General features: G+C 40.9%; 1 protein-coding gene across 1 annotated transcript in view; it reads right to left on the reverse strand.

Annotated features, from left to right (window-relative positions):
* Positions 1-6,550, reverse strand: part of KNG1 (kininogen 1) — a 28,211-nt gene extending 21,661 nt beyond the window's left edge. The window contains exons 1-2 of the mRNA XM_072618712.1: positions 6,118-6,550; positions 870-980 (exon numbers count right to left, since the gene is read on the reverse strand). Coding sequence (XP_072474813.1) covers positions 870-980; positions 6,118-6,309 — 303 coding nt within the window. The 5' untranslated portion in view covers positions 6,310-6,550. The remainder of the gene's footprint in view (positions 1-869; positions 981-6,117) is intronic.
* Between the last annotated feature and the right edge of the window lie 6,716 nt (positions 6,551-13,266).

Raw genomic sequence — 13,266 nt, forward strand, 5'->3', positions numbered from 1 at the left:
TAGTCTACCATCCTCCTTATTTGTTGATGTTTAGATTGGCCACAAGGTGATTCATTTTTCAAGCCCAGCTACTCAAGACCTCCTATAAAATTAGCGGAGAGAGGACACACATGAACAGAATTAGGGACCCTCCAAGTACTGCAAGCTAAAACCAGAGACATCATTCTTAAGTGGTTTGCTAGTTCCTTCTCCAGCTCATTTTACAGATGAGGAAATTGAGACAAACAGGGTTAAGAGACTTGCCTTGGGTCACACAGCTAGCAAGTATCTGAGGCTGGATCTGAACTCAGGAAGATCAGTCTTCCTGACTCCAGACCTGACAATCTATCCACTGTGCCACCATTGAACCATGATATAGTAGGTTAGCAAGAAATCTAGCCCTAAAGCCCTACTTTTTGGATTTTCTCTGAGCATTGTAGCATTCTCCAGCAAGGAAAGAAGCTAATACCCTCAAAAGACCTTTAGACAGCAGCCACCAATTTCCTGGACTCTAAGATCAATCTCTTGCCTTCCTCACTGTTATAACATTGACTCCTTCATCAATTCCCCTTTATGCCTAAAGCCATGACATAAAACAAAACCCCTCATATTCATTTGATCACAGAGAAAAAAAATCCATTTAACTTTCAAAATAGACCACCAGAATACTTTTCGAGTTTGTCCTCCTTCTGTTGGGTCCTGTAAGACCAATGAGAAGAGTTTTCCTTCCTTCTCTCACCAAAGTGCAAATTTCAAAGGGAAAAGAAGATAGATAGATAGATAGATAGATAGATAGATAGATAGATAGATAGATAGATAGATAGATAGATAGATAGGTAGGTAGGTAGGTAGATAGGTAGATAGACAGATAGATAGTAAAAGAATCTTACCCGATTTGCAGAATCTTTGTAGCTACATTCTTTCCAGTTTTTGCCTGTTTCAATCGTACATTTGCTCTCTCGGACTTCATAGGTTATTTTGACGGTGTGCTCACTGGAGTCCTATGGGAAACGGCAAATGGACATTGTGTTGCAAATCTGCGAAACCCCCAAACCCAGGGCTTTGTTAGGAGGTTCTCACCACACATCTGCTGCAAGTTTGATTGAATTGATCTTCTTCGGGTTCTCTGCTGGTCTTATTATTCATAGAATATGAGAACACCATCCCAATCCCTTAATACACTACCTTCCTCAATTCTTGTATTTTACTTACCTGTCCCCACATTGTTTCCCCTCAGTAGAATATAAGGTGGCAGAGGGCAGAGCGCATTTCATTTCTGACTTTGAATCCCCAGCACCTTCCACAGTCCCTGACCCACAGCAACCACCTAACAAAAGTTGGTTGAATCTAATTAGAAATCAGGTAATTCAATCATCTCATTTAGTAGGTGGGAAAACTAAGGTCCAAAAAAGAGAAGGAATTATGTGATCAATGTCTAGAACTCCAGGACCCCTCACTCACAAGATAGCACTCATCTCATGACATTACACTGCCTCATTTGTAGTCCTTAAGTCATCACCTGATGAATCCTACATCTATAATTAATTCCCCTGATCACATTTGATTTGAAAGTCTCAAGCTATTATTTGGCTTGGTTTTCTTTCCGTTAGTGAAGAGACAGTGAAATATTTGCCAATTAGAAAAATTAATTTTTTAATTAACAAAAAAAAAATCAGTGATTGATAAACAAAGTAGAACCTTGGATTCTCTCCATGTCTCAGTCATTTGGGTAACTGTGAAGGTGTAGTCTCTAATAAAGTATTCTTGGGGATGGGAAGGAACATTTAAATTTTTCTTTAATTTCTTTTTAAAAGCTGTTTGGAGTGGTGGGAAGACATTGGACAGCAAATCGGAACACCAGGATTCCAACCTCCACACTATTCCTTTTTAGTTCTGTGTCCTTAAGAAACAATCTTCTCCTCTGCTAGGTATCAGTTTCATCTGTAAATGATGGGATGACTCTAGATGTCTCTAAGTTCTCTTTCAGCCCTAACATTCTGTGACTCTGTAATTCTGCATGACATGGGACAAATAATTGGTTTTCTCTCTTTGCCAGCATGAATGAAGCATCAATTTGGTTCCATCCCTTAGCACATGATTTGTCAAACAAAGGCTAGCCAAGGATTTACCTATGGATGCTGTGTCAATGGACTGGCAACTAAAATCCACTAGACCCATCTGAGGTATGCTTATAAGGAAAGGTAGTTCCAGAACAATGGCTTAGCTGTTGCTTTGTTTTTAATAAAATTGATTCATGGTTTGGGGGTTCAGGATGTATGGCCTCTGGGAGCTTGATCAGCCTGGAGAAGCTCATAGCGGCCATTAGTTGTTTCTCCTCTGGAATCATGTTCATGTTTGTCCAAGAAAACTACATCCTGGAGTACGTGGAATTGGCATGACTAAGTTGTGTTGCTTTTCTTTTTATGAGATTAGTTCCGGTCTCTTTCTTTTTTCATTCAATTAACTGACATCATCCAACACAATGGACACAAGGTCGGGAAGTATTTTTATGCCAAAAAAATTAATTTATTCAACAACAAAACAATTGAAAGTGAGCATTGATAAATTTGAATGATAAAGCTTGGCCTCAAGAAAGAGATGTGGAAGGCAATCTGAATTGGTTTCTAGGAAAATACAATCTCGGTAAGGCCAAGGATTGTTGGGTTTTTTATTTGAATTCCCAGTATTTGAGCAATGCTTTACACATAAGAGGTTCTTAACAGTTTTATTGTTGTTTTGTTAATTGAATCGACCCAGAGTCAAAGGAATTGGGTTCAAATCTTGCTCTTCTCTGTGTGACTTTGGGAAAGTTGCCTCCCCTCTTTAGGTCACAGTTTCATCATGCATTACAGAGAAGAGGGTTTGAAATAGATGCCCTCTAATATTCCTTCAAGCTCTTATCTAGACATTCTATAAAATATGGCAAATACCTATTAGGATAGAGAAACATGGATCTTTCACAACAAGCCTTCTTACATTTTGAAGGAAAAGTGTTTGGTGATTAAATAGTCTAAGCTAAAGAATGGTCAAAAAATAAATCCTAGAAACAATTTATAATTTCTTTAAAGAGAATGACAACAATGAGACAACATCCCAAAATTTGTGAGATGAAGCTAAAGAAGTACTTGAAAAAAAAAATATATCTCTGAATATATACATCAATAAAAGAGATAGAGCAGATCAATGAATTGTTCATGCAATTAAAAAAAACCTAGCAAAAGAACAAATTTAAAATTCCCCATTGTTAATCTATCTACCTGCCAAGATAACCCAGAGGTGATGTGAACACAACTATCAAACACTTCATAGAAATAAAGACAAATCTAAACAATTGGAGAAATATTAATTGCCATTGAATAGGCTGAGCCAATATAATACAAATGACAATTCTACCCATTAGTTTTTTTCAGTGCCATACAATCAAATTACCAAAGAATTATTTTGTAGAAGTAGAAAAAAAAACAGAATTCATCTGGAAATTCAAAAGATCAAGAATATCAAGAAAATCAATGAAAGAATGTGAATGAAAGTAGCCTAGCTGTTTCAGATTTTGGTCTATATTATAAAATGATAATCAAGAAAACAGTCTGATGCTGGATAAGAAATGGAGTGGTGGATCAGTGGAAAAGGAAGTGGAAAAGGAAAAGAAAAATGAAAACTCCGTCAACAATGCATCAGCATCTCAAATTTTCCACATTCTCTCCAATATTTGTCATGTTCCTTTTTTGTCATATTAGTCAATTTGATAGATGTGGAGTGATACCTCAGAGTTGCTTTAAATTTGCATTTTTCTAATCAACTGAGATTATAAACATTATCTTTATATGACTATATATAGTTTTGATTTCTTCTTCTGAAAACTGCCCATTGATATCCTTTGATCATTTAGCAATTAGGGAGTGCCTTGTATCCTTATAAATCTGTCTCAGTTCTCTACATATTTGAGAAATTAGGCCTTTATCAGAAACACTGGATGTAAAGATTGTTTCCCAACTTGCTGCTTTCCTTCTAATCTTGGTTGCACTGGTTTTGGTCATGTAAAACCCTTTTAATTTAATATAGTCAAAAGCATCCATTTTATATTTCATAATGCTCTCTATCTCTTCTTCGGTCATTAATTCTTTTCTTCTCTATAGATCTGATAGTCAAGTTATTCCTTGCTCTCCTAACTTGCTTATGATAGCACCCTTTATGTCTAAATCATGTACCAATTTTGAACTTATCTTGGTATACAGTATAAGGTGTTGGTCTATACCTATTTTCTGCCACATGGTTTTCCAGTTTTCCCAGTATCTTTGTCAAATCATGAGTTCTTATACCAGCAGCTGAGGTCTTTGGGTTTATCAAACACTAGGTTACTCTGGTCATTTATTCCTGTGTTTTGTGTATCCAATATATTCCACTGATCAAGTACTCTATTTCTTAACTGGTATCAGATAGTTTGAATGATTAGCACTTTGTAATATAGTTTGAGATCTGCTATGGCCAGGCCACCCTCTTTTGCATTTTTTTTCATTAACTCCCTTGATATTCTTGACCTTTTATTTTTCCAGATGAATATTGTTATTTTTTCTTTCTCTATAAAATAAATTTCAGTAGTTTGATTGTTATGGCACTGAACACACACATTAATTTCAGTTGAATTATCATTGTTATTATATTGGCTCAACCAACCCCTGAGCAACTGATATTTTTCCAATTGTTTAGATTTGACTATTTATGTGAGAAGTGTTTTATAATTGTATGTCTAGAGTTCCTGAGTTTGTCTTGACAGGTAGACCCCCAAGCATTTTATATGGTCTACAGTTATTTTAAATGGAATTTCTCTTTCTACCTCTTGCTGCTGGATTTTGTTGGAAATATATAGAAATGTTGATGATTTATATAGGTTTATCTTAAATCCTGCAACTTTGCTAAAGTTGTTAATTATTGCAAGTAGATTTTTAGTTGATTCTCTAACTATACCATCTTATCATCTACAAAGCTTAATAGTTTTATTTCCATTTTGTCTAGTCTAATTTTTTTTTCAATTTCCTTTTCTTATTGCCATGGCTAACATTCTAATAGAATATTGAATAATAGTGGTGATAATAGTCATCTTTGCTTCACCCTTGTTGTATTGGGAAGACTTCTAGCTTATTCCCATTACAGATAATGCTTGCTGATGGTTTTTGATAGGTATTATTAATTATTTTAAGGAAAGCTCCCTTCATTCCTTTGCCAAAAAGCATAGTGTTTTTAATAGGAACAGGTGTTGTATTTTGCCAAAAGTTATTTTTTTCTGCATCTATTGAGAAAATCATATCAGATGTCTGTTGTTTTCTTTTATTTATATGGTCACTTATACTGATGGTTTCCTAATATTGAACCAGCCCTACATTCTTGGTATAAATATCACCTGACCATAGAGTATGAGCCTCGTGATAGGTTGCCATAACCTCTTAGCTAGTATTTTATTTTTAAAATTTTTACATCAATTTTGATTAGGGATATTGGTCTATAGTTTTCTTTCTCTGTTTTACCTCTTCGTAGATTAGGTATTAGCACCAAATCAACGAGATTTTTTTTTATTGTTTTGCTTCGTTATGTATTTATTTTTAGTTTTCAACATTCACTTTTATAAGATTTTGAGTTCCTGGTTTTTCCCCTTTCTCCCCTCCTGCCTCCCCAAGATGTCATGCAATGATATAGGGCTATAAATGTACAATCATGTTAAATATATTTCCACCTTAGTCATGTTATAGAAGAAGAATCAAAACAAAAGGGAAAAAACCATGAGGGAAAAAAAGAGAAAATAGTATGCTTCCATCTGCATTCAGACTCCATAGTTCTTTCTCTGGATGTGGATGGCATATTCCATCATGAGTGAAAGAAATTTTTAAAAAAAAAAAGGAAAAGGAGATATATATATATACATACATATATACATGTGTGTGTGTATGTGTATGGTACCCACAACAGAAAGAGGAAGAGTGAGTGTGGAGGCCATGGGTGGGTTGGACATTGAAGGAGCACTGAGAAAGGAGGGCATGGAGGTGCCACAGAAGAACATTAGCTGAGCCCCTGGGCATTATTTTACCAGCACAGGACAATCAGCAAACAGAGCCCAGGAAGTGACCACAAAGGTCACTCACTCACCATCAGCGAGGCTGTCGTTATTCGGTACAGGACAAACTGGGGGCCAGATGACTTTTGGTTATTGTAGTTGGTCAGTGCTGCATCCACAGCTCGGAAGACATCATCATCCTCGCAGGTAACATCATTCCCCCAAGACACAACCTGGACACTCAGCTGGCTGGCCACAAGCAGGAGGACCACAGTTAGCTTCATTCTGAGCTGCTCACCACCTCTCTGGCTGCGGAGGGAACTGTCACCAGGGTGGCAAAGACTGACTCTAAAACCTCTCCACCCCCGTTTTCTTTCTCCTCCCACTCTCTCTGTGTCTTTCTCTCCCTCTCCTTCTTCTTCTGGTCTTTTCTGGGTTTGTTTTAATCACCACAAAACAGTAACCTCATTGCTCTGCTCAGATGGCACGGCTAAATTTGTGGCACTACAGTTTGCGGTATTCAGAGAGCATGAACACCCCCACCCACCTCCTACCAGCTCCACCCCTCACCCCCAGTTTAGCCAAATAGTTTATGTTGAAATCATTGCAACACAGAGGTTGTTGTCCTGCCTCAGGAACCAGGCTCCTCTAACTCCCCACTAAGTTGGGGCCAGTTCCCAGAAAACCTCTTGGAAACACATGCTGGCAGCTTTGGGAATGTTCTGGTTCAGTGACCTAGGAGGTCACTGACTTAGGAAGGAAGAAAGAAAAGCCATCTCAGAGGTGGGACCTCCTCAGTGACTAGCCCCAGGTCAGCCACATTTGCCACTAGGGCATCACACAACTGCCCATAAGCTAGTCTCCGGGAGAACTATCTTCCAAAAGACTATGCCTCAGGCAGCACTGAGGAGAAGGGACACAAGGGAGACAGAGACATCCATTCCTGCTGTGGCTGATGCTACCCCCTCCACACTGCAGGCCCTGAAAGGGGAAAGGCCATCACTGGGCATTTTGGCATCTAGGACAAACAATATAAATGTCCCCTTTAGATTGGGGGAGGAGACAGCAGACACCACCCAGAAGCATGAAAGAGATTCCATGGTGACTTGAGGCTGATGCTGGGTGAGTTTCCCCTCCCCTCCATGGACCCATTTGACCACTGCTGATTTAAACTGTCCTTCTTAGGGTGTTTAACTTGGAGTCCACAGTACTTGCATTTGAATCCTGCCTTAGACACTAGTGCCTCTCTGTGCTAATAACAGAATCTACTTCATAGCATCATTGTGAGGGTCAAATAAGGTGAATTGTACTGAATCTTGCAAACCTTAAAATACTGTAAATGTTAGGGATCCACATTTTCCCCTCATATTTGACATCCAAGAAGTCTTGGTACTTTCATTGGTGGAAAACAACCCTTTTAATGAACAGATGGATACTGCTGGGAAAGGGGATGAAAAGAGAGCTTGAAGTCACACCCTGTCCCCTAAATCTCATGTTAGAGCTGGAGGAGACCTTGGGAATCACCTAGATCATGTCTTCAATCTTACAAAAGAAGAAACTGAGGCAACAGAGAAAGGAAGTGATTTGTCCAAGACCACACAGGAAGGAAAACTGAGGCTGACCTGGGACAGTTAAATAGGTCTTAAATCTCACAGAATGGGTTTGAGAGGCAAACTGGTCCAACTCCATCCTCTTCTAGAGGCCCAAGATTAGTGTCATAATAGGAACCAAGACTCAGACCTCTTGATTTCCAGCCAACTTGGATGACTTTGGTCCACCGCAAAAGTGGCAACCTCTGGTGGCATGATTTATGATAATTGCTAAGGAGGGATGAAGTCTCCAGGCCGTTCCTGGTGCTGCCTGGCCTCCCAACTTATCCCCTCCCCATCCCCCATCCCCATAAAGGTTAACTGGCTTGGGAGGACCAAACCTCAAGGAAAGTAATGATCAGCAGGATGGAGGAGGTGGAGGCATGGCCTCCCAGAAAGGCATAACCTTCCTGCAGGGACTGTTGATCTGACTCTGTCCCCTTCCTCATCCACACCTAAAGTGCCTGCTCACCTATAGCATTTTCCCCTGCTTGGGTTTCATACTTTCAGCCTGGCTTTCTTTTCTAACCCTTCAGGTCCGGGCCTCAGAAAAGTTTGATGATGTGGAGAATTGGTGGGTTATTGTCCTTTGTTCTCAAAGAGGACCAAAATGACATCACCATGATAAACTCAAGTTTCAGTGTGTCTGACTGTGGCTGATCAGACCAATATGAGCTCAGAATGCTCTACCATAAGTTGAGCACAGAGAGTCCGTGTGAATATTTGGGGTGGACACTCCAAATTTGCACATCCTACATTTACTTTGTGCTGTCTCAATTCTACTTTGCTCATAGAACACAGCACCTTTTCTGATACGGGTACACCATGCTGAGCGGTCCTGTGCCAGTGTCTCCCATGTAGCACAATCAAATCCAAAGTTTGTGAGAGAGACCTCGAGAGTGTCCTTTTATCACTTCTTCTGACCACCATGTGATTGCCTGCCCCTTGCGAGTTCTCTATAAAATAGTCTTTTTGGCAAGTGTACATTTTGCATTCGAACAACATGACCAACCTATCATAGTTGCACTCTCTGAAGCATAGTTTGAATGCTTGGCAGTTCAGTTTGAGCAAGGACTTCAGTGTCTGGTACCTTATCCTGCCAGATGATCCTCAGAATCTTCCTAAGACAGTTCAAATGGAAACAATTCAGTTTCCTGGCATGACACTGGTAGACTGTCCATGTTTCACAGGCATACAACAATGAAGTCAGCACAACAGCTCTGTAGACCTTCAGTTTTGATAGTCAGTCTAACACCTCTTCTCTCCCAAACTTTTCTTCAGAGCCTCTCAAACACTGAGTTAGCTCTGGCAATATGTGCATCAACCTCATTTTTGATGTGTACATCCCTGGAAAGTACACTACCAAGGAAAGTGAACTTATCCACAGCCTTCAAAACTTCTCCATTTGTTGTAATCAATGGTTCCACATATGGATGGTGTGGTGGTGGATGATGGAGCACCTGTGTTTTCTTGGTGTTAATTATTAGGCCAAAATTAGCACAGGCAGCAGAAAATTGATCCCTACTTTTCTGCATCTTAACTTCAGAGGCTCCACTGAGTGCACAATCATCTGCAAACAGAAAATCATGCACCAACACTCCCTCCACTTTGGTCTTGCCTTGTAGCCTTTTCAAATTGAAGAATTTACCATCAGTATGGTAGTTGACCTTGATACCGTGTTCATCATCATTGAAAGCATTTGACAACATGACTGAAAACATCATGCTGAAAAGCATGGAAGCAAGCCCACAGCCCTGTTTCACTCCACTGGTGACTGGGAAGGCACAAGAGCATTGTCCAGAACCTGGTCAAACATTCCCTCATGAAATTGACATACAATGCTGATGAACTTTTCTGGGCAATCAAATTTTGACACAATTTTCCATAAGTCCTCATGACTGACAGTGTCAAAGGCCTTGGTCAGATCTACAAATATTGTATACAGACCTCTGTTCTGCTCCTGGCATTTCTTCTGGAGTTGTCGAGCAATAAAGACATATCAACTGTTCCTCAGCCCTTTCTGAAGCCACACTGGCTCTCAGATATATGCCCATCTCCTAGGTGAAGGATCAGCCTACTAAGGAGGACTCTAACAAGAATCTGAGAAAGACCCCCTCTGTGATTGTCATAGGATAATCTATTCCCTTTACCTTTATAGAGATGGACAATGGAGGCATCCTTGAATTCCTAGAGGATAGCCTCCTCTTGCCATATAACCTGGAAAATTCAGTCAGCTTCTGTATGAGCAATGGTCCCCCTACCTTGTAAATCTCAGCTGGAATAGAATCAGCACCAGCTTTGCCACATGAAAGGAGCCTAACGGCCCTCAAAACCTCTTCTTCACTTGGAAGTTCAGCTAAGGAGGGAAATGGTCAAAGAGGCAAATGGTCAATGGCCTCAGCTTTGATTGATGATGGTCTGTTGAAAGCACTATGGAAGTGTTCAGCCAGTCTCTCTAGGATAATGTCCTCATCACTAATCAATAGTGCCATGAAGCTGGCATAGGTTTTGCAACCAAAACTAATCTAGTCAACAAGGTGGTATGCTGGCCAAAAGGAGTGAATGACAGGCTCATGAAAATGTGACTGCCACTTGCAGGAAAATGCCCTGCCACCATCATCAGTGCCTATGCTCCCACCATGACAAACCTTGATGAGGTCAAAGAAAAATTTTATGAAGACCTAGAGACCCTTATCATCAATGTGCCAAAAGAGGACAAGCTTGTCATTCTGGGTGACTTTAATGCTAAAGTAGGCTCAGACTACCTGACTTGGCAGGGAGTCCTAGGGAGGAATGGAGTTGGAAAAGCAACAGCAATGGTCATTTACTGCTGAAGACTTGCACATCAAATGACCTTCTCACCACCAACACTGTTTTCCATTTACCTAAACAACAATAAAACTTCATAGCAAGCACTGGCATCTAATTGACTATGTGATTGTAAGGAGAAGAGACAGACAAGATGTGAAAGTGACAAAAGGCAATGTGTGGTGCAGAGTGCTGGACTGATCACAGACTTATCCTTTCCAAGCTAAATATTCACATTCATCAAAAGTGCCCCTCCCCAAGGCAAAATGACTACCAGAAGAATTAATGTCAACACATTAGAGCTCTTCTCTGAGTGTGAACAGTTGCTAACTTGGAGGGAAGGTTGAGCCCACACAAAGGTGGCAACAGTGAAGCAGAAAAGTGGGCAGCTTTCAGAGATTTGGTGTACAGCACTGCATTTGCTCATCTGGGTCAGAACACTCACAAACACCAAGACTGGTTTGATGAAAATGGTGGGGAAATTCAGAAGCTGCTAATGAAAAATGAGAACTCCACAGGATTTACCAGCACGATAGTTCATCCACCTCTAAGAAGGCAGCATATAATTCCATCAATAGCAAAGTTCAAGCAAAGCTTCAAGAGATGCAGGATTCCTGGCTTATCAGAAGACAGATGAAATTCAGTTTTATGCTAATAGTAACAACCCAAAGCAGTTTTATGACTCCCTGAAAGCTATTTATGGATCAAAAACCTATGGAGCATCACAGCTACTCAGTGCTGATGGAATCACAATGTGGAGAATACAACCTGGAGGGGTGACTAATTTCACTAGGATTGTAGACTCAGGGTTAACTGTTGTTAAAGGCATGAGCAATCTTCTCTGTCCCCATCAAAGGCCTGCTCTTTCCACAGGCCCATTGTGGGGAGCTTCTGCCCCTCAATCCCAGGCTGACACTGGGCCAGAACTACTGCTCCTCCTTACAGTGCCCTCCTCTCCCCCAAAAGCCAGATGGACAGTGACATGACCCTTAAAGGAATACCAGATGAACACACTGAAGAAACCAGCTCACTGGATGCTCACTGAGACAGGACTGACCTTCCTTCCTTCCCTAACCCAGTCCAAAACAGACTAGCCTTGAAAGCTCCCATGAGATAATAAAACAGTGAGATCCTGCTAAGCCTTCACTCTTTCCATTTAGTCACTAGCGCAGCTTGGCTACAGAAGCAGCCACAGTCCACTACTTCTTCTCCTAGCCTACCATCAGCCTCCACCTTCTGCCATTGGCCATTGTGATAGAATATTTCTGAGGTCTGGGAAATGGGGGAATGCTTAGTTTGGGGGAGAGAAGAATTATGTCAATTTAATGAATTAGCTATTAACTAAACTCCTTCCCCCAAAGTCTCCATCTGTTTGTTGAAAGAGTTATTAGTCCACCACCACCACCACCCTGCAGTAATGAGGCTTCTTAAACTCCAAGTATACTAAAAAAAAAAAAAAATACAAAATGACAACTGTTGGGATTGGAAGCTCAATTCCGTGTGGACGGTCTCGGGCGGGTAAAAGTGGGACTTCTAAATCTTAGAGTCTTACGAGGCCCTCCATGAACAGTGGGGGTTAGAGAAGGTCAGACTGAGCTAGCTTGGCTAGCTCGGGTATTTCCGCCTCTCCCCGGGAGATACGTGATGGGTGGAGTCTCCCTGCCCTCGAGGTCGTCCCGGATTGGAGCACACCTAGTTACCTAACAGCACGGTATTGAGATGCAAACTGTGCGGCTGAAGGTTAAGTAGGATTGAGGAAGCCTGAAAGTTCTCTCTTAGCACGTGTGGAGCCAAGAGGACAGTAGGCTCCACTTCTTTTCTTTCCTCTCTCCCCTCCCCCTCTCTCCCCGCTTGTACTTCTATTTCCAAGCCCTTAAGATCCTAGCCTCCTTAGGAAATCTCCCCCTCTTCCTCCTAAGGAAGACCCCCCTGCACTTGTAACTAGACCCTGAAATAAAGCTCAACCCTTGTTCGACTCTGGAACGTCCTTTCTCTCATATGTGCATCCGGTTTTGGCCAACCAAAGACCTCGGAGGTGAGGTAAGAAAGACTCGGGTAGCCCACACAGGCCTCTAGGCCTGGCGGACAACAACAAAAGCCCATTAACAGTTAACAGCTAATCCATTGAATTGCTGAATCTCCTGGGTTTGGAAAAGGGAGGGAAGTAGAATCTGAAGAGTCATTTGTGGGCCAGGGTGCACATTTTTGCCTTTTATGCTTTTGAACAGCAGGAGATATTTATTCCAACAGAATCTGGTTGAAGTTCCTTACAAGGTGTAGTGGAATAAGAACTAAACCTGGAGTCAGGGGAGACCTGGGTTCAGATGCTGCTAGCTATGTGACCATGAGTAGGTCACTAAACCCCTCTGTACCTTGGTTTCATGATCTATAAAAGAATTATAGTGTTCTATCATCTACCTACCTACCTACCTATCTACCTTTATTTCTACTTTTCTATCTATCTCTTCTACAGATGTTCCAAATTGGAAATGTCTGCCTTGGAGGTTGGGTTCCTCCTCAATGGAACTCTCCAGAAGAGGCTGAATGACTACTCATCAAGAATAATTTAGACAAGATCCCTCTGTATTCTCATCTACAAACTGGAGGTGATGATGCTTATAGCCCATACCTCCCACATTTACTGTGAGAATTAAATGAGTCAATATAGGGAAAGTTCTTTATAAACCTTAAGGATTTATACAAATGTCCATTATTATTATTTTTGTTGTTCAGGTATAGGTGGGACTGTTTGGCATCTAGGGGTCTTTCCTTTACATCTATGAGGTTCTGAGATTCTGTGACATCACAACCTGTTCAGAACTGGGCAGAAGGTGGGATTGGTCA

Source organism: Notamacropus eugenii, chromosome 6 (genome assembly GCF_028372415.1).
Source record: "Notamacropus eugenii isolate mMacEug1 chromosome 6, mMacEug1.pri_v2, whole genome shotgun sequence".
NCBI lineage: Eukaryota > Metazoa > Chordata > Mammalia > Diprotodontia > Macropodidae > Notamacropus > Notamacropus eugenii.